The sequence below is a fragment of the Eimeria tenella genome, genomic scaffold, assembly GCF_000499545.2.
Source record: "Eimeria tenella Houghton genomic scaffold, Eth_scaff4, whole genome shotgun sequence".
Classification (NCBI taxonomy): Eukaryota; Apicomplexa; class Conoidasida; order Eucoccidiorida; family Eimeriidae; genus Eimeria; species Eimeria tenella.
In genome coordinates this window covers 682,657-703,706 of record NW_013543334.1, presented here as the reverse complement: position 1 = coordinate 703,706, position 21,050 = coordinate 682,657, and the positions used below count along the sequence as shown (strand labels likewise).

The window sequence follows — 21,050 nt, the reverse complement described above, 5'->3', positions numbered from 1 at the left end:
AGGGGAGCCAGCCAGAAGTGAGCCCGAAGCTTTTTGGAGGCTCCTCACGTCCAGTTTGCTCTTGGTTTCATTTCACGTCAGGAGCGTGAATTTGTCACGTGGTATACAGGGTTGTTGCATACATAATAAACGGGACTGGCGGTCCCCCCAAGTTTACCCAACATAGCAATTGACCTTCGTCCGCTATAGCGAAAGAACAAGATAGCGCTGGAGGCTGGATGGCTCAGCACTAGACGTAGAGGGTAGGAACAGCCTCTTCAATCTTGGGAAAATCTAGGTGCCCTAGCTGGCGCAAATAGCAGCTGCTTGCACCTGAGAAACGTATGACAGTGCGCTGGCATCAGCCGTCTTCACTTCCACTTCCAGTGCCACATACGAGATGCGTGCAGTATACAACACCATCGGAACTTCCAATGCGGAAGACAGCACCTGAGCCGTTTGGGCCATACAAATAGTTCTGCCTGCTCATTTGTTTAAAAAGAGGTCCCGGTTTCTGCTTCTAATGCTCCTTTGGGGCTAGCACAGCAGCGCTTTACCCATGCAAAATAGTACTCAAGAAGCACTGAGGCTAGAAGGGTGGTGGCATCGCTAGATGCGGATGATAGTGTCTTCAGGGCAGCCCCTACACTGTGACTAGACACAGGAAGGTCCATGATGAGCCAACGATGCTCAGCGCATCGTTGGCGCATCATGAGGCACGGGCTCACACTAATAATGTCTCGATTGCCTCAAGGCCGAAAGCCGCCTCTGCCTAAAATTACTCAATGAAAGTCAAGCGTAGGCCAGCCAAGCCGCCCTGTGCCTCGTCTACTGGTGCCTCATCCATGGGCAGCCCTCCCAATGATTCCCGTATCAGTGGCGCTTTTGCCCTTCTAGTTGCAATTTCAAGCCCTTTGGAATCTTCGAACTCCACTTCATCCTCGGCAGAGGGCGATGGCATGCCTTCGTCGGTTGGAGGGGCGAGCGCGGAGCACCGTCCAAGAGGCTGCCCGCAGAAGTCGCCTCTTTGCTCGTTTCTGCCAGTCACTATACCACCACGAGGCGCCACGCAAGTAGGGATCTTTGTAGGTCGGCTGTCCATGCCTTTCCAATCTGATGAAGGCCTCCGTTTTTGACGGGCTGCGCCAGTTGATCCTTCCTGGCAGTTGCCACTGTCATCACTAGGAGCAAATGTAGCATTTTTGGAACCCCTTAAGCAACTTGGTGGATCCAAGGGAACGCCGTTTGGTTGAACGACTTGAATGCCTGCCCGTGAAGAGCCGTTACTCAAGCGCTCGTTTGCTTGACCTGCGCTTGCCCCAAGGTCGACCAAATGGCGCATTGTGGGTCTACCGTGTGGGCAGTTGAACGGTAACTGCAGGTCAGCCATTCGCCTTAGGATTGCCAATTGCCTATGAGGCGGGAGGGGATCGCCGATCATCACAGCGCTGCGACAGGCCTTACTAGCAAGGATATCCCATACCCGAGACGGTCTATATTGTAAGACGCGGTGATGAGGACAGTTCGACTGAGGTGGTTCACCCTTGTGTGCACCGAGTGGAGCACTAGGTTGAGGCATTGTGCCTTTCCATATAGCCTTACCTTGGTCTTCGCTGGCAAGAGCCGAAAGAAATTCTATGAAATCTGAGGCGCCTAGCTGCTTGCCCTCGATAACAGGAACGCACGTTAAAAAGCAATAACGCTCTTCTTGATCGGCATCATGTCCTCCCGAAACCAACCCTCCCGAAGTCTGTCGTTCTGTGACGCGGGCTCCTGCAGGGATCAGCTGGCTCGGTTCCTGTTTTTGTTGCTGCGGTTGTTGAGAACAGGAAAGAGATTGTGATGCCGATTTCAATGAGGCGCTTGAAGTGCTTGCTATGGAGGACGACTGAGACGAGGTTACGCCAACAAAAGATTGCGTAAAGGGCTGGTGGGTGCAAATGGGTCCGGAGATAACACACGCAAACCCGTTACTGCTGAGATGGGGGGTATACGCATCTACGGCTGCTAACAGATCAGCTGGTAAAGACAGCTTTAGCGGTGCAATAAGGGGTTGCATGCGCGGATGAAAATCCGCGTTTAACGCCTCGAAAATTCTTTTCTCGTCGCTTGCGTGCTGATCGACAATGAAAAGGCTCGTCACCACTTCTTCAATCTCCTCACAACTTTTTCTGATTACTTCTCTGCTGCTGCTGCTGCTTCCATAGTTCTCGGCGTACTTGCCGTTGCAGGTGCTGTTGCTGTATTCCCTAGCCTGAGTGATTTGTGGAACTAAGCAGCGACGCCTATTCCTGCGAAGAGCAGCAATGATGAACCCCTCATTGAACTGCCCGACCAGCATCAAGTCACTGAAGAAATCCTTTTCAAATAAAAAGAAATCAGAATCCGTCCTTTTGTCCGCAGCCCTCAAGCCAAGGTTATCGAGGGAGAAATTCGCCGGGGCGTCGAGCCACAGTTGTGACCCAACAGTGGAGGCAGTCTCTTTGTCTCGATATGATATACTATGGTCTATACAAGTGCGATATGGAGCTGGGAATCCATGTATTCGTACGCTACACGTTTCCTCCAGGTCTAAATGGCACTCCCCCACAGCAGCTTCGAGTATTTCCTCTACGAGCATATCGGTCTCTTCCTCCGTGTCCGGAGGCGGTGTCCTGCTCAGATCAGCAGACACTTCAGTGTACAAAGAAACCGAGAGGGAATCTGCTGAATTTGTCCTAGATTTGGGGACATCCTCATTGCAGTGCTGTGGTGAAAAAATTTGTCCACTATTAGGCGTTAGATGGGCCTCAGGAAGCTCACGCTGGTCAGACTTATGCTGCTCGGGCTTCTCCGGAAAACCAGGAGGTGCGCGTAAGTCTCCAGCGGCCGAAGTCGCTCTATGTTGACGGCGGGAGAGAAGCGGCCTCTGGTGCTGCAAAGCATCACCAAGCGGGAGATCGCCACAAGTTACTGATCCTACGTTGCCCGCAAAATCGCCTTTAGGCACAGTCCCCCTGGGCCTGGTGACAATCTCCTCATTTTCCCCCGTGTCGGTCGGCGATGTAAATAATTCCATGCCTCGCAGGGTTGGCGTAGGCTCCAAGGGCAGATTGCTTGTAACTTTACTGGCCTCCATATCAGTGCCTGCATGTGGAACCCGACAATCTGCGCCTGCAAGTACCAGCTGAGCACGCTTGTCCCTCAGCTGAATTCCACAGTCGTAGGCGTTGAAGGCCTCGTTTGTAGCACCAACCATTGGTAACCGCTCGTGTCTACTGGGCTCATACGCTGCTGCTTGATGACTTTGTTGATGACTTTGCTGTTCCTGACCTTCAGGGTGCTGCAGAACCTGCTGGGTTTCGAAGCCCGCCGGTGGGGAAGAGAGCGTGCTGTGCTCAATGCTCAGCTGACGTTGCTTCTTAAATGCATCATGTTCAAGGGATCCCACTGAGGGCGCGAGGATCTTGCTAATGGCTTCCTGCAGAGACCAACTGACGCAAAAAACAAAACAATCGCTGCCGGCGTCTCAGTTGCACGAAGCGGTACCGTCTCGCGCTCACCAGTAGGGCCTGAGCAATCTCTTTCTCAACCGCGATGAGCACTTGTTGCTTGTCCTTCCTAAATTCAAGGACATCAAGCTAACAACCCCTAAGCTGACTTCACGCTACTCAATCTAACACAACAGCACACGTATCGCTAAAAAACGTATTGAATGCTAGGCTATCACGAACCCTTTATACAGAGAACAAAGCAGTAAATGCAGCGTGAGGGCTTGCCTCATGTTAATATCGAGGAGCGATGCATCAAGCTCAAGGAACCCTAGGCAAACGGGAAAGAGGCCGCGACTGCTGACTTCTTTCCATTTTCTACAAGCAATTACAGTGGATAAACAATCGAATTCCAAAATCAAGCTTAGAACGCTTAACTCAAAGTCGTGGCTGTTTCCCAGGAACGTAATGTCTGAGAATTAACCCATAAGTCTTCTACACTACTCCCACAGAGTATTTGGCCAAAGCACCGTGGGTCACGATATCTGGGCACTAAAATGGCCCAGGAATCGTTTTCAGATGCGCATCTGCTTTGCATGCACTACTCAGGAAGATTGGGATTTCAAGTTCGGTTAACCCACTTGTTGAGGAGTTTTTGGAGTAACGGGGGAAACTCCACTGCTCTCCTTTTCACGAAGAAGTGCTGGAGGGCAGCCGAGCGGATGCCATGCGGAGGCCGAGAGATGACTGCTTCCAACCTGCCAGGTGATGCCCGCACCATTGACTTCCTCTAAGCTTCACTGCCACTAGCGAGAAATGAAACAGCTCAAACCTTGGTTACGCCTAGCATATTCCTGTTTTTGCTTCCTGGTAGATTCAGACAAGGATAAGTGCATACGGAACAAAAGCTAAATTTTAGCTCACCTCCATTCTCGTCCTGGGTCATTCCCTGAAAGCGTCAGCTCGGTGCAGGCGGCCAACTGCTTCGGTCCATAAACGCTCAAAGCCGCCTCTAATAAGCTGGAGCTAGTGCCCTTTGTAGCTAGAAAGGTAGTGCGCCCGCCCCTGGAGTCGCAGTGCGTGAGCAGGCAGTTGCACACCCATAAGCATGGATGAGCACACAATCACAGCGGCAAAAGCGAGAACATTTTCCTCCCAAGCATGCACACAAAGTTTCTCCATCACCGAAGGAAACACCTATTCGCGCAGCCAATATCGGAGGATGCCGCACAGAAACAAGACCCACGTCTTGGGGTCGAAGTTCGAGAGGACAATCCTGCAGACGGTCGCGTGCAAAAGAGCAATCCTCTGCATCAACGCCAGAGCATCCTGGAGCTGGCGCTGCTTTGTTTGCTCCATAGTCCTCCGCCTCAGTGGCATACGTCCGAAAATGTCCTCCACAACAACTGTGGTGCCTACCTGAACTCAGCTCACAAAGAAAACTTCCATTGCAGGGGAACACGGAAAGGTTTTAGGTCTTGAAATGCACGGTTTCTCATATGTTCAACAGCACAGATCCACATTATTCAATAGATCTAACTCCATACGTAAAACACCTGACTAATCTCTCAGTGCTTCGCTGGTTCGAGATGCCAGAAGTCTGCTAAGCGCGAGAGGAACTTTCCGGCATTCAGCAGTAACACATGCACAACTGCCCTTGCTTGTTGCTACCCCCCTGCATGGCAGCAAATACGCTCGGCTTCTGTACCTCTCGCGCCGTGGCGTCGCGAGCCAGTTGCTTTCCCTTGTTGTCAAAAATGAGTCGGGTCCCAAAATCAGCTGTGCGGCAACGCGTGACAAGGGACACTCGGGCGACGTAACAGAGAGAAGAAAGTGCCTCTCCCTGCACAAAGAACACTCCACAGAAAGGCAAAATCTACCGGAGAATGTGATAATCAGACGCATGTAGCTCTGCTGAGCTTCTGAAGCCAACATCTAAAAAATCTAGATGATTCTCCCGATCTATATTTTTGCACAGTTGCATATGGCTTAAAAACCTTGCTTAGCTACTGTGACGAGAATACATGGGAACAAAAATCAGCTAATTCGCTGTTGTATTGATGCAGGCGAAAAGCTGGGATTCTGTTCCTACTCTGAATCCCAGGGAATCCAGCTTGCCGTAGACATCATCAAATGTCGTTATCTTTGAAGTCGCGTGGCGGCAGCCTAAGAAAAAAGGAGCTTAACTGCTCAGTGTTTCAGGCTGCCTCATTGGCGCCCAGAGAAAAGCAGCTTGACAGTATCACACGGGCAACAGTGCCACTGGAAAAGCGAACAACAGCAATGCAGTCGGCTTATACAACTCAGTGCGACCCGCGCGTGTCTTCGTAATGTGTTACTACCTAGCAAGTCAAGGTCTTCCGGGGAAATGCCACACCCATTGTCACGAACCTCCACACCCCCAAGGCCACAGTCCATCAGTCGAACCTCTATGGGACAGGCGCAGACAACAGGTAAAACAAAGCAGGAGCAGGTTCCGAATTGCGCACCTGGTACACGACGAAAGGTCAAGGAGAATGCTAACGCGCCTCAACAGTCGTTTCGTGTCCGCCTGTCACCGGGAGGTGAAAAGTCATCCGTGTTTCCCCAGTTCGTTCATTCCCTAGCCACAAACCCCCAGTGGATGACCGATGTACCTACCTATTGCGGTTGCGCCTGCATCTAAGGAATTCTCGACGAGCTCCTTGCAAATACTCCTGAGGTCAATGACAACTTGTTGGCTACTTAGTGCTGCTGCTGTGTCTGCAGAGATGCGTGTGATGCGCCTTCCACGAAAAGTGTTTGCTGTCGCCTGGGAGGGGAGCGGTGGAGCCAATACAGGAGCAGAAAACCCAGACAGATCCGTCAAGCTGTCGGAGTTACTGCTTGAATCCATCCTAGCAGGCATGCTGTAGGGGGGCCTACCAATGCAGCCAGCTTCAGCCGCTCCATTTGCGTTGTGCACGGCGGTAGTACCTGAATGAAAAGCCTCAGCTAGGCATCCACTACGGCGGCTGGAAATTGGATGTTCCTCCTGCTGGGGAGCTAGGCATGGGTAGCATTCGCGATACGGGTCGCTTATGGCTTGCAAAGTGGGCGTTGAACAAAAAGAGAAATCTTCGTCATCCTCTTCCTGCTGAGGCGGTGTTGCGGCCATTTCTGATTTTCCCAGTCAACTCGCGAATGGCTCAATGCTGGTGAGCTTCATAGATTAGGCGAACTGCTGGCGGGCTTTAAACCGGGGAACACGCGGGAAAGGCCACCGACGAGTTCGTAAGGGAACGTTACCTGGCCTTCTGTGTGATTTGGTCAGCCTTTATGCATTGCCACCCCCTGTTTTGATGCAAATGATGTACTCGTGCGGGGATCTACACAGACATAGCTCCCAGGCAAGGATGAAGCATAGGCAACTGGGCAATGGTGCTTCCAGAGTTGTCGGCTGCTGCAGTCCAGAGGAATAATGTATGATGCTATATTGCCGCGTTCCCAACTACCCCGAATAAGCGGGTACGGAAGCCAAAACGGAGAAGCGGCATCATTAAGTTCGCAACAAGCACCTGGCTTCGCGTGAGTTCATTGGGGCCCACACAGTGCCCTTTTCTGCTCATCGTTCAGTGGTCTGCAGAGACAAGCGCTCCCAGAAGACAGCCGACAAAGCACAAATATTGGTCATCACAAAAAAGATCTTACTTTGCAAATCTGCGGCTAGAGGCTGCGGATGCGTGCTTGACCTCCCTGACGCAGCCCTGCAGATCCTATTCAGATTTCGCTTGCCCAACGGCCAGTGGTGGACTTATTCCCAGAATATTCTATGTAAATCGTTTTGTTGGATCGCTTGGGTACGTAGTTTCATCGTTGGTTCATCACACTGGACCGCGGTCAGGTAAAACGTGTAGGCACGGTGCGCCATTTTCGAGCGACTACGCACTCCACGCATGTTGTGGTATACGGCGTGGTATGTTACAGATACACCAGTCGAGAGACAACAATTACGCGGCAGCAACGGCAAACCATTGCTAGCCCGGTGCAGCCGCCTCTGCATTCTACGCCACAGGCAATACTTCCTCCCGAACTCCCAAATGGCTGCTTCCTAGCTACAAATGGCTCACGCGCTGTTCTGTTGCTGAAATTGGCTAGCAACGGCAGCTAAATCACGCTCAATCAGTTCGACGATTCGTTACGCCGCACTACTCTAGCGCCATGCTCCACGCGAAGTGCCTGCCTCCGCAGATTGGGGATTCCGCTGGTGCCTCAAGGTGCCAGTAAAACTTATTCGAACTAATGCATGCTCGCCGCCAATAGGCACGGCATCCGTGCGCTCAGTATGGCTGTCTGGCAAGATCACTGATCCGCCATGAGTGTTTTGATGCCAACCATAAGCGGGAGTACGAGTATACAAATATAGATGTGTACAGGAGGCAGGTATCTAAGGCCTGGATAATTGTAATACAGACTTCCCAGCAAGTACTCCCTTGATATGCACGGCAGGCTTCGGCATTTGACCGTCGTCCCATACTCTGCGCAAATGCTACCGTGGGGCGCTCCTACATCAAGAAGCGCCAGAGAGGCTGATATTTTACAATCGGTGTTATAGCCCTCAGATGACAACCTAGGCTCTCCGGGCTCAACAATTTGCGCAGTCGAAGCACCAGCAGCACAGCGTCACAATGGAATTGGCTCCGCATCCATCATTGCCGCCAAGTAGTTCTACAGTCCTAAAAGGCTTCAGAACAGTGCTCCACACCTCGCTGAGCACAGAAGGCTTGTTCTCAGCATGCTTACCAATCCCTAGCCCTGATTGCCGAGAGACCACGATTGCCGCACCGACAACTCTCTGGCTGAGGCTATACGGTTTGAGAACCAGCGAGCCAGTGAGCCTCAGATGACCCTCACAAGACTTGGTCTTTATGAACACTCTGACAAAGACGCCTTTATTTCCTTGGATCGCTCGCATGTTGCCTCCACTGCATCAGCCACTGCACACACAGCAGCCAACAGCAAAGGCAGAAAACACAGAACTGCAATTCAGTTGCCCAGCGGTGCGTCGAAACCAGAAGGCAAGCCTTTGAGTCTGGCAAGCAGCCCCTGAATCCCCCAATCTCATGGAATGCACTGCTGCAACGAATACTGAAATCATCATAAGAAAGCATCGTAGGCAACCTACCCGCCGCTCTGAAGGCTCTACGTTCCATTGCTAAAACTCCCGCAATTGTTGTACCCCCAGGGGACGTAATATCATCACGAAGCAGTGCTGGATGAATCTCCTTCATCTGTACAAGTGTTGCCGTGCCGCGTACAGACTGCAGGGCAGCTTCTGTCGCCAACTGGCGGGGCAAACCGCTGTCGAGTTTTCAAAGCACACGACAAAGCTACATGCTAAACTTGTCACTTGTAAACTCTGGCCCTGCCACTTATGCAGCAACGAGTTACTCATGTTGAGTAAATTCACAGTAGCTCGGCGTTTGGGAATTTCGCAGCATCGGCCACTCACCATTTTACACCGCCGTCAATGAGAGCTTCAACAAATGAGCATACGAATGCCGGGCCTGCAGCGCCCAAAGATCACTTACCGCAGCCAAATTCCTGCACAGAAATCCAACAACCAGCTGGGCTGAGGATGGATAATTGCCGCTGACGGTGGCTCCATCTTTGCTGGGATGGGCGTTAAGTGTCGATTACTTGATCCGCTAATTGCACAGTAGGCGTCGAAGAGATCTTCTGTAATCGCGTGGACAAGCCCAAATGCTCGCAGCGCCTGCAGAAGCAGCGCGTGTGCTGACTCTGCACAAGGGCTTAAACAATAGCATGTCGCTCCTTCTCCAACAGAGCAGAGAACATTTGGCATTATTCGCGCGACAGGTACATTGTCACACGCCTTGAGCAACCTCGCGAGTGGCACCCCTACGCAAGCAGAAACAACCAACGCGACGCGATCAACGGCGTGCCGGACCTCCTGGAGGACCTCAAGAGCGACGGCCGGCTTCACAGTAAGAAACAGCAAACCGCCTTGAGTGCGCTCCACAACCTAACGGGATCAATGGAACAAGCAGCCTAAGACAGCTTGCTGACCCACTGACACGCGACGAGATCGAACCGCTGAAAGTCCCGTATACACTCAATGATGAATGTAGATACGTGAAAATGGATGGGGAACTCAGTTCTAAACGGAAGGGCGGGGAATCTTGTGAGCTGCATTGCTAACACATCTATCTTCAGGAGAGCAATCTTGAAGTGAGGGGCAAAAAGCCATGCCGCTCTCCTGATCAAGGCACACTAAAAGATACTTTTCTTGCCTCAGTGTTTGTGCCAGTCCCATATCCCAGATCCCGTATATATTCGTAGGTTGTGGTGGTACGAGCACTCATCCAAATGTCGGCGGGCAAGCACAAACCTGCCCGTACCAAAGACGCTGCCATTGCCCTTGCCATCTTCCCTCCACCAAGAAATCCAGCTCTCAGCGCTGAAAAGAAGTGAAATGCATAGCTTTTCCGTATGCGTTTTGCCAAATTGGCGGAAGGGAGCTGCTCATTGCTTCACTGGTAACCGCGACATTAGTGAGTAGTCAACGCGAAGTCAACGCGAAGTTAGTAGCCACAGCCGATATGCCACCAAGTACAATCTTCGAGCTTCGAGATTTATAACGAGAACAAAACCGTAAAGTACTCACTGGACGATCTCTCGGACATTCTGGAGAAAATCAAAATGGCGCGCAGGGACAACTTCTGTGTCCGAAAGGAATAAGTTGTCCGTGCTCGGGCAGAAAGAAGAGAATCTCTTGAGCATGCAATCTTAACAATGACAAACAAGCTTCAAGTCAGTAGGGTGGCAGAAGAACGGAGAGGCTGACGACTATCGTCCGCAGCCCCCAGCCCCCAAAGGGACCAACGCTCGTGCTGGACTGCAGCTTGCCTCGCTGCTGCCTTCAAGATATGGAGGGCAACCCTCCTTAAATAATGAAATGTAACAGCATCTATGCACTTCTGTCGAAATAGAAAGAATGTTTATGGATGGGAAGACAAGCCTCGCTTCGCCGTCAACAGAGGACAAGACTAGTAGAGCAGTTCCTAGTAGATGCCTTCCATCAAAAGAACGCTGAGATACATTACGTGTCTCTTAGCTTGTCGTATTGCTAGAAGGAAGAATGTGCAATGAGCCCTTGTAAATGGGAATAGCAGACAAGGAAAGGCCTCCCAGATTTGTGCTGAGCAGTGGAAGTAATACGCTGTATTGGTGTGCGTTGCGGCTCCGAAAATGCGTCTAGCTAGAAACTATCAGCGTTGTGTTTTCGGAACGGATAGCTTATTGATATTTCTGCCTCAAGTAATGAGAAATACTCTGCAAAAATTCGCTACAGTAACTGCTCTGCGGCGCACTGCGTTTGGTCTGCAGGCGAATGATAATGGCACTTCCACAGTGTCAGAACAAAACATGGCATACAAACAGTAGAGTAATGCAGCAGGGCAGAACAAGGGAAGCTGCGGGGAGGTACTTTTGCTCTCCCTGTCTCCACCATTCCTTCTGTGCAAGAGCTGCAACGGGCAGACCCTGCTTAGTCTCAGCCAGCATTTTGGGCCCCTTAGGTTCTACAGTGAGTTCTGGAGACCATGCAGTACTGCGTTAGTTCAGTGGTCAGAACTGCACGCTAGCCCGCGAATGCAACAGGTCTGTATAGGGCCTTCGGCATTGTGTGCAATAGAAAGTCTTCTTTTACGGACTTTCCTTAGAAAGCTTTGGAATCTTTAACTATCAATTACATACTTTGGCGTAGCACATACATCTTGGACAATTTAGTCTGTGTGGACTGGAACTCTGTTAAACGGACGGAAGGCTGCCTGTTAAGGAGGATGCAGTTCCTGTATCAGTCCCTGTATGCAAGCAACTGACAACGGCACCGATAACTGAAAGCGGAATGACCTTGAACATAATGACAGCACGTATGTATTGCCTTTACAAAACAAAGCAATGATGTATAAGGCCAGTGAAAGTCGCTGAGCAGTGGACGTGGATGTTAGTCTCTGACCCTACGCTTCGTGCAGCTCTATTGATACCGCTGTTGGGCACCATTACGACCCTCTGAGCCCTGTTAATACTTGTCCAGGAATAGTTTTCTTCAAGGTGCGGGCTTCCGCCATTGTGGGCACTCCATACTGGTAGGCACCTGCCAACTACTCGAAAGGTTACAGGAGTGTAAAGGGAAAAGTTATCTTTTGTTTTTTCCTTGTAAGGGGCGGCAGCACCGTTTCGTCCGTTAAGAGAATCCCCACTGATTTCCGTATAATTCTCTGTGTGAGGAGCAGAGGTTTGAGAGCGCTAAATATCTAGAGCAGCTTGCACAGCAATGCCTGTGTTGCTCCCTTAGCTTTGTGTGACTACACTGAAGCCAGTTGTCAGAATAAACGATTTGCGGAATTACTCCGACAGCTGCAGTTATCTCCTTAGAGCGATTATTCCGACACCTCCAGTCAATGTAGTCACAGTAAGCTAGAATCGAATGACGTCCGAAGATACAACCTAATGCTCTTCGCCATTCACAGGCCCTTCTACATCTCAACTGGAGAAAGAGCGACTTGCTCTTGAATGCTTGCATCCGATTGAGGGTAACTGTGACTCTGTATGTGTTGACGGCACTGCTGTATGTGTGCAGACAGGAGCTGCGTCACTGTAGTGCACAGGCACTACAATAGGGCTTGCTGGTGACCTATAGAAGATAGCTAGCTAGCGACCTACAAGGGGTCGCAACACTGGAGGAGAACAGGACCCTCTTACTAGGATCAAAGTAAGGCAACTTGTCTGCGAATTAACACGCATACACTAGAGGTGCCTGTAAATGCTTGGAGACTGGGGCTGGCGATAGCGCCGGCACCAGTGCAGGCCTCCTCCCCAGAGGGCCTAGGAGGCGAGCACCCCGAGTGGGGTGGATTGGACGATAACAGATTTTGGAAAACTAAGAATAACTGTATTTCGTTATATATGGGCTACTGTTTCAAGGAAATGGGCCAACGTTAGTTGCCGATCATAGGCCCTGCTCAAGGGGGCAGGTAGCAGCGTAGTCGCAGCAGTAGGCGCTGTGCACTACATTTGGGGGCTATTCCGGGATTGAAATATTTCTTCTTTCCGGACTTGGGAGTAGAAATACTATGTTTTAATAACTCACGCCTAGATATCTTCGCTCGGTAAGGGATGCATCTCCGCAACGGACGCGTTATCGGCCTCACACCGCAGGAGACTTCTACAATGTCAGTCAACAAAATGCCCAGCGGGACGCCAGCCCATCATCGCCATGCGACTCCGAAGACCACCGTGGCAGAGCGGCCGCATGGGCATAAGGAGGCGCCCCCGCAGGTGATACCTATGACCAATGATGTGCCAGGGGACAGTCCCTTCTTCACGTGGGACCAATTCCAGTCCGCTATGAGTGTGATAAGAACTGTTATAGGGGGGACCGTGGAATCCGGCGCAGCAATTTCCATACTACCAAAAGACGGCAGCACTATGCAGGCCTTTCTGCTGCGCATCGAGCGCCGGTACACCCAGATGGGATTGGAACCGCGCGAGTGAGGAAATGCACTTATTGACCACCTTGTGGGCCCGGCCCTAACGTATTGGATGTATCTACGGAGAACTATCGACCTAAGCGACTGGGCGACAGTACAGCGCAGGCTTTTGGAGCGGTTTGACAAAACAATGTCGCAGAGTCAATTGCTAAAGGAGTTGGCTAAAGTACGGTGGAATGGTAACCCGAGGGAATACACGGACCGGTTTGCGGCTGTAGCGGAGCGTGGTTTGGGTGTTGCCCCCGACGAACTCTCTGACTATTACTGCACCGGGCTACCGACAGACCTCAATCTTCAAATAGCCAATAACGGGCAGGTGAAATATCAGTCGTGGGAACAAGCGGCGACAGCCGCAGCACGGCTCTACGAGCCCAAGCAGAGTGTGCTGGAACTCCGAGAAAGGACCACTCGAGCTCGAGCCATTAGGGCTGCTATCCAAGCTAATGGAACCCGTGGGCGCCAGGAAATTGAAAATCGACCTGGGGGAACCCAGACGGACTGCTTTGAGTGTCAGGGTCGTGGACATCCGGCACGTGTCTGCCCCAGCAAAGGGGAACGTACCAAACGTCCGAGAAAATATGCAAGAAGTGTGGCGGTGTGGGACACTATGCTCGGGACTGTCCTACGTATGAACAAGGGCGGCCCAAGCCGGCGGACAAGAGCAGTAGGGAGCCCACCCGTCCTAGCACTGAGAAGACGGAACGAATAAACGTGCGGGCCTAGGCGTGGTTGGAGACGAGCGTTCCAGGCCGCGTAGCCATGGCAAAGGGATGATGTGTGCGGTAGCGACAGGCCCTAATGCCATTCCAGTCTCCCTTGAGTGGGGAAACCAACTCCCCAGCACTGCGGAAAGAACTAATACGAGCGATGGGCACGCGGAAGGGACTCAGCCGCTTTCGGAAACGAGGCGGGAGTCTGGGTCGGCGTCAATCCTGAGTGAAGAGACTCCGGAAGCTACGACGGATAGCAGCAGGAAGTCTGCAGAGGCAACAGAAGACGGCTATAGGTCGGACGCGACAGAGATTGTGCCACACTGGTGGAGGGAGACTTGCACGAAAGAGTCTTACGACCAAGCGGAAGCGTTGTGTTCTGTGGGTGCGACGGCGGTACTTCGCGTTGAGCTCGCAGGGAGTCCTTGTGAGGCCCACTTGGACACTGGGGCTTCGAGATGTTTCACTAGTCCTAAAACAGTCGAACGACTGCGGCTGAAAGTGCGGAGACTTCCAAAAGAGCATAGGTTCACCGTAGCTACAGGTGAACAACTATGCATTGATCGGGTTGTGACGGGATTGTCGATGTGGTGCGGACATGTACATTTTTCCGGGGACGTTTTAGTGGGACCCGTTCCCTATGACTTAGTCTTGGGTTTGGATTAACTGATGGAACACAAGGTGGCCTGGTATTTTCAGTCTGACAAACTCCGAACCTATGTGAATGGCCAGTGGTGCGAGTTACCGGTCGTTCAGACTGGTGAAGCAACGCTGCAAGGTGACAGTCCCAACGTAGTCCACCCAAGGACCCCAGCAAAGCAAGCATATGAGATATTGGCCAAACAAGTGGCGGATATGTCAGCCGAGGAGGCAGCTGTATTCCTACGCCCGCCTCCAAGGAGGTATAAGTCCCACGGGAAGACTAAGGCGAAGGCGCGGATAACGTCGCTCGTTCGTCACGCGGCGGATGACACAAAGAATCTCAGGGCTCCACTGCACGGTTTGCATCTCATACTGGCTTTGCCCGAAGCCGGTTCGGCGGTGCCCCTAAGGCTCTCGGATGAATGGCAGGGCAAGCTTTGTTGCGCGTTGATTAGGAATCAACCCATGTCCTCCGGCTGGCGTAGTCCTTTGGCCTAAACCGCCTCGGTGGCAGCGGAGAGTGACGAGGAGTCTCCCTGGCCTATGGCAAAACTCGAACGCACTCTATTCGACGAATGGATCAATTCGACAGAGGCGCAGGATATTTCATGTGAGATTGCCAAGGTGTTGCAGGAGTATCTAGCGGTTTTTCCCGATAACTTACCTAAGAGAATACTGCCGAAGCGCCCTCATGATCACCATATTCTACGTGTGCCTGGAGAAGTTCCAGCGAAATCTGCAGTATACCGTATTACCCCAGATCAGCTCACACTCCACAAGCAGGAGATAGCTAAATTATCGGACAGTGGTTGGATCGGACCGACCTATTCGCCTATTTGCTCTCCTATGATCATGGTGGACAAACGTGATGATGGCTCCAGCGAGCGGAAGATGCGTATGGTTGTCAATTACCAGGCTCTAAGTGCCCTACAATAGCCCCTGATTTTGCACTACCCTTCATTCAAACCATTCTGGAGATGCTGGGAGGCGCCAAGTATTTCTCCACCTTGGATCTTGAAGCAGGATTCCATCAAATACGTATGGCTTAGGAAGACGGGTTTTCCGGTCCGTTCTCGGACTATTCGAGTACCGAGTAATGCCCTTCGGCCTTGAGGGTGTTCCCGCTACGTTCCAGGCCAATATTAATGCCTATCTACAACCTTTATTGGGACAGGGCGTTATTGCGTACCTGGATGATGTACTTATCTATAGTTCCGATCTCTCGGCACGTTTCTCTCCTGCGACAAGTCCTAAGTATTTTTCTTAGACACCAGTTCTACCCAAAATTCCGCAAATGCAAGTTTGCAAGGCAAACAATTACATATTTGGGTTATACCATTTCTGCTGCGGGGATCAAACCTGCAGAAGATAAAATCGGAGCCATCCGGCATTGGCCAGAGGTGCTGGAGAACGAAATGCAAGTGCGCCAGTTCCTCGGTACCCTAAATTACTGTCGCATGTTCATGGGACCGGACTCTGCAGACGTTTCCTGGCCGCTGGTTGATCTCACGCGTAAAGGCGTCAGTTTCGAATGGACAGAGCTTCACACGCAAGCGGTGCGGCAGCTCAAACAGCGCTTAATCGACTTCACTACATTACAGGTCCCTGACACCACGAAACCCTTCGAGTTATACACAGATGCATCTGGTTATGCGATCGGAGCAGTTCTGGAACAAGACGGCAAGCCCATCGGCTTCCTCAGCCAAGTCATGAACCCCACGCAACAGAGATACTCGATCTACGATCAGGAACTCTTGGCGTTTGTCATAGCACTGGGCAAGTTGTCGCACGTGCACCGTGTCTCCAAGGTAACGGCTTACACTGATCATCAAGCTCTCACCCATCTCCAACGACTCCAAGCATCGATGCCTCTGCGCGGACGCACCGCCCGGTGGCTAGACTTTCTTGCGGAGTTCCCGGGTTTGCACATCACTTATGTTCAAGGAGCGCGCAATCAAGTTACTGATGCCTTGTCTCGCCGTCCTGGTCTTCCTAACACCTGCTCGCACGACACACAATCGGTACCACTGATGCTCGCAATAGGACAAGTGAGCGCGCTTCCCCGCTCTCGTGGTCGGCCTGCCAAATACAGGGAGCTCGCCGGAATTCGTTCGCGACGACGTAGACGACGCAGCCTGCCGTCCGCATCTTCACCTGCGCCGCCGGAACCCAACCCAGAAGCGGAACATCCTACACTTACAACGAAGACACCAGCTGACCCTCCTGATGTGCGCCAATGGCCGTAAGCTTACTCGAAGTGTCCTGTTTTTCGCGTTCCCTACAAAGCCGCAGCAAACCAACCAGGAGCAGCTCTGCAAATCGAGTTTTGTAATCGCCTATTCACCTTTCGCTACGTAGAGCCTTACCTGCACATCCGCGTTCATGGACTGTGGCGCATCTGCGTCCCACAATTCCCTGAGTTCCTTACTCAAGTTCTGCATTCACGTCACGACCATGTCGCAGCCAGCCATCGAGGCCAGAAGAAGACCTTTGCGGCTCTCAGCAAGCACTACTACTGGCCAGGAATGCGCGCCTACGCTACTGCTTACGTTGAGTCATGCACTCACTGTCGAGCGTCAAAGTCCCTTAACCAGAAGCCTGCCGGCCTTCTTCAACAGTTGCTCATCCCTTCTCGTCGATGGGCGCACGTGAGTCTTGACTTTATCACAGATCTTCCCCTTACAACGACAGGGCACGACTCGATTCTTGTCATGGTTGACTCCCTCAGCAAGATGGCTCATTTCGTTCCTGCAAAGAAGTCATTCACAGCAGCAGACACCGTAGAGCTTCTCGCAGACCGTCTTACCCGCTATCACGGTTTTCCAGAGGTGCTCATATCGGACCGCGACCCCCGTTTCCAGTCGGATCTTTGGAACCAACTCTGTCGCCGGTTTAACATCAAACGGTGCATGTCCTCGTCCTACCATCCCCAAAGCGACGGCCAAACAGAACGGGTTAACCGCACACTGGAGCAGATGCTTCGTACCTATATCAAGTCTGACGAACGCGAGTGGGAGCGTTTGCTTCCGGCCTTGGAACTTGCTTACAACACAACAAGTCATTCATACACTGAGCTCTCTCCCTTCGAGGTCATGATTGGCGAGAACCCGTTGACTGCTGCGAACCTTGATATCGTAGGCGCGTTAGCTCCTACGCTCACTCCTCCGATGACTACGCTTTTCCGGCAGCTCTGCGACGGAGCACAGAGTCACATCCTGAAGGCAAAATGGCAGCAGAAGTACTACGCAGACACAAAGCGTCGAGCAGTGGAGTATGCAGTGGGAGACAAGGTCTGGCTCAGCAGCAAGCACCTACCGCCTTTCAACAGCTGCCCTAAGTTCGAGCCCCGTTACCGCAGACCCTTCGAAGTCATCGAACGCATAGGAGCTGTCGTTTACCGTCTCCCTCTGCGTCCCAATATGAATGCCATGACGTTTTCCACGTTTCGCAGCTAGTTCCCCACCGCCCGCGCCCTCCCGCTTTGGTTCCCCAAAGCCCGGAAGCCGACGCTGCCTGGCCTCCTACCCACGATGCAGCAGGCAATCCCATAGAGAAATACGAAGTCAACTATATTTTGGACCAACGTGGCTCGGGAGATGCAGCCCAGTACCTCGTGAAGTGGCGCGGGACCCCTGAAGATCAAGCCACATGGGAGCCAGCTCACCACCTTACAGTCTGCCAGGCTTTGCTTCGCGCTTGGCGCCGCCGCCAACGAAGACGTCTTCAGGCTCGAAACAACATTGGTCCTTCCGAGGCGTAGAGGTATGGGTCCGTCACATTCCACCGCCTGCAGCTCAATATACTGCTTCTGGCACTGTTGTGCGCGCTGCACACCTGGCAGTATTAGATTGGAGTGGATTTCTGTGCACCCTCTTCACTGCCTACCAAAGGTGGCAGGGGACCCCGAAAATTGAGCAAGAAATCGGTGTAGCAACTTCCGGGAAAACATGCATAACAACCACATTTGCATCTCTGTATATGCATGTTGCCCCGCTGAGCTCGCAGGGCCGTGGACTCAACCTATCGTTCCCCGAAGAAACCCACTAAAGTTCGTGGTCAACAAGAACAGGGCATGCAGTTCCAATGCTTTTGTATCCAATCTGCCCGCTAGAAACACGAAGTGGTACTCAAATTTAATTCGAAGGCGTGCAGACGTGATCTGCCGCAGTATATCCTACAGAACAAAGTGGTTTTAACTTAAGGAGCGCCAATTCCTCTGGTGCACAAGGGTAGCAATAGTGCGTACCTCCAGCTACTGTACTCGGCGAGCGAGCTACATGGCATGTATAAATGGAGCAAGTGCTTGCTTTAACATGCTACAATCCAGTGGCAAGAGGGTCTTGTTTACCAAAAGATTCGCTGTCACCGAGACGCGGTTTCAAATGCCACCGGTTTCAGTCATCTTTTTAGCTAGCCTTTCAAAGAGCTTCTTGCTCTCAGCTGCGCAAAACAACCTGTCTGCGTCTCGGAGTCTGGCTATGGATACGTTGCAGCTCACACGTACTCACGCACTGTCCGGTGCCAATTTATCTACATCGATTCACATGAGAAACTTCGTGGAGATCAACACACTGTTATACTGAGCTACAGCCCTGGCCGTTCACACTCCTTGTTGAAAGCCAAAATCGCTTCTAGACCCTGCTGATCAGATATGCCACTAGGCGATGTATCGGGTCCGTTTTCTGCCTTCACCGTAGACGAAGCTGCGCTTTGCGCGTCGCAGGGGGACGGTGTGCCAGTCGAAGACTCATCCCCAACCGCGTCATATTGGTGAAGCTGCTTTCTCCACTTTTGATATGCACGTTGGAACTGAGCTTTGCTGCATCGCAACTTAGCATCTGGGGTCATCGGATCCCCCTCTGATCGGCGCTCCGTCCCCACTTGCTTCAGGAAGTTGCGGTAGCCAGCAGTCGCCTTTCCGATAGCTATATCCTTCATCCTTGCGCACTCACGCCGATGCCATTCTTCTTCATCTTCTTTCTCCTGCTTTTCCTTGCTGCTGTTGGCCATTGCCTGTTGCTTCTGGACCGCCTGTGGATGCAGTAAGCCGGGCAACGGAGCGGCCGTCCCTGGGGGCAATCCAACCGGCATGAACATGAGGGAAACAAGACCTGGCAACTGCAAGAAGGCCGGGGCTCCCATCTGCAGCAACAGTCCCGTATTTGGTGGACCCTCAACTGTCTTGCGGGTCTCACCAGATCTGCGCCGATCCGTCCCCCTGGCGCTACGCCTTTTCCCCCGTTGCCCATGTGAAACAAATGCAGGGTCGAAACTGGAGCTTTGCTCCACACAATCTGCAGATCGGCGACAGTAAGTGGACTTGCGTCTCTTGCTCTGAGGAAGGCGATGAGCCGTCCCTTCCTGAGGAGCCGGGGCAGATCCATCTTGCGCGGGAGCCTCCGAGCTTTGAACAACTGCGCTCGTACCTCCGTCAGGTGCTCCTGAAGTCCTCCTATTCCTCTTGGCTGGTGTTAGCGTCGCTGACTTGAGCAATTCACAAGCCGCGTTCCCCTCTCGTCTGCCAGGACATGAAATATTCTCACTGGCACTCGCACCGGTCCCCTCGTTTGGCGCACTCACGAGTAGCCCCCTGAACCCAGGCATCTTTTCAGCGGGCGCGTCCTCATCGGGACTCGCTTTGCTTGAGGCGGGCTTGTCCGAAGGACATGCAGCCGGTACATGGTCTGCACCATGGCAAGCGACAGTTCCGTTTTTGCTTGAATCATCTGCACCCAGAGCTGCGGCCTCCAGGAAATACTGATTCATCCCTGCCTGGCTATTTTCAAACTCCGGGAGAGCAGCAGCCGCGTCTGGTGCATATGACTGCTCTGCTTGCTCTGCTTGTAGCAATAGTGCTGCCTGTGCAGTGCTCCCAGGGAGTGTTTTGCTCCTGCTAAAGGACTCAGTAGACATGTCTGCCCACCGAATCCCCGCGCGGAAGGCCGCCATCTTCAGACCTGGGAACAAGGGTCAGACTCGAAGGATACGCAATTTCGAACTCGCCGTGCCGCTGTTTTTGTGGAGCGTTATACAAAATGCTGGTGCTTTGTTCACGGGGCACACCTGCAGACTATGCTCAGAGAAGCCGTAGGCCGATTCGCCCAATTGCTCTAAATCCATCCGGAGGCGAGAAAAGGGGAAGACTGAGCTACCTAGGCAACTGACAGTGTACGACAACACTGACAGTGTACGGAAAAACAATGCTTTAGACAAACTCAATGCTGCGTCGTATGCCCTGCGGCAACGCAGCGCACACTTCGACTTTTTAGTAAAGGCTCATATTTCATGGCCACGATTTTCAATAAGACAAGCTGACCAGCGAGGTTGCACGTACGTTTGCTTTGTTAGACAACCCAAGCACCGCTCACGTCTACCCACCCATCCCCCGTTCCAGGTTAGAATTACTCTTCTTCAGCAGCCTCTGGGCCTCCTTACGACTACCTGTTGAGCTCAACAAGCAGTGTTCGGTGCAGCGTGCACCACTTCAATCCCTACCTTCAAGCCGAGGATGGGCTCTGTTGGCTGTGCGCGGCGAGAAGCGGTCAGTACCCAGCACAAGAATTAACTGAAAAAGAGTAGCCAAGTTCGTCAATTGAAAAGCAATATCCAAAGTAAAGTGGCCCTTCTAGTTCTGCCAAGCCGGAGCGTCGGTTTTGGCAGGCACAGTTGTCTGTTGGTTTCCCAGGGTGGCTCCACATGAGTTTCCAGCACACCAG

The 21,050-nt window shown here is 52.2% G+C and overlaps 3 protein-coding genes across 3 annotated transcripts, besides 1 other annotated feature; all 3 read right to left on the bottom strand.

The window, feature by feature from the left end:
• Positions 1-757: 757 nt before the first annotated feature.
• On the bottom strand, positions 758-6,585 carry ETH_00034780 (DNA mismatch repair protein, putative; the record flags this gene model as incomplete). Its single annotated transcript, XM_013376775.1, has 10 exons — positions 758-3,439; positions 3,522-3,579; positions 3,738-3,827; positions 4,091-4,207; positions 4,374-4,514; positions 4,696-4,868; positions 5,158-5,292; positions 5,542-5,615; positions 5,792-5,878; positions 6,090-6,585. 10 exons carry the CDS (start codon positions 6,583-6,585, stop codon positions 758-760), a joined length of 4,053 nt encoding a protein of 1,350 aa, XP_013232229.1.
• Positions 6,586-8,333: 1,748 nt separating this feature from the next.
• On the bottom strand, positions 8,334-9,844 carry ETH_00034775 (pyrroline-5-carboxylate reductase, putative; the record flags this gene model as incomplete). The annotated part of the gene is made up of 5 exons (XM_013376774.1): positions 8,334-8,404; positions 8,593-8,768; positions 8,999-9,183; positions 9,379-9,453; positions 9,830-9,844. The coding sequence occupies 5 exons, from the start codon at positions 9,842-9,844 to the stop codon at positions 8,334-8,336; spliced, it is 522 nt and encodes a 173-aa protein (XP_013232228.1).
• A 2,673-nt stretch (positions 9,845-12,517) lies between these two features.
• Positions 12,518-18,143: a repeat region.
• Positions 18,144-18,918: 775 nt separating this feature from the next.
• On the bottom strand, positions 18,919-20,283 carry ETH_00034740 (uncharacterized protein; the record flags this gene model as incomplete). Its single annotated transcript, XM_013376773.1, has 1 exon — positions 18,919-20,283. The coding sequence occupies one exon, from the start codon at positions 20,281-20,283 to the stop codon at positions 18,919-18,921; it is 1,365 nt and encodes a 454-aa protein (XP_013232227.1).
• Between the last annotated feature and the right edge of the window lie 767 nt (positions 20,284-21,050).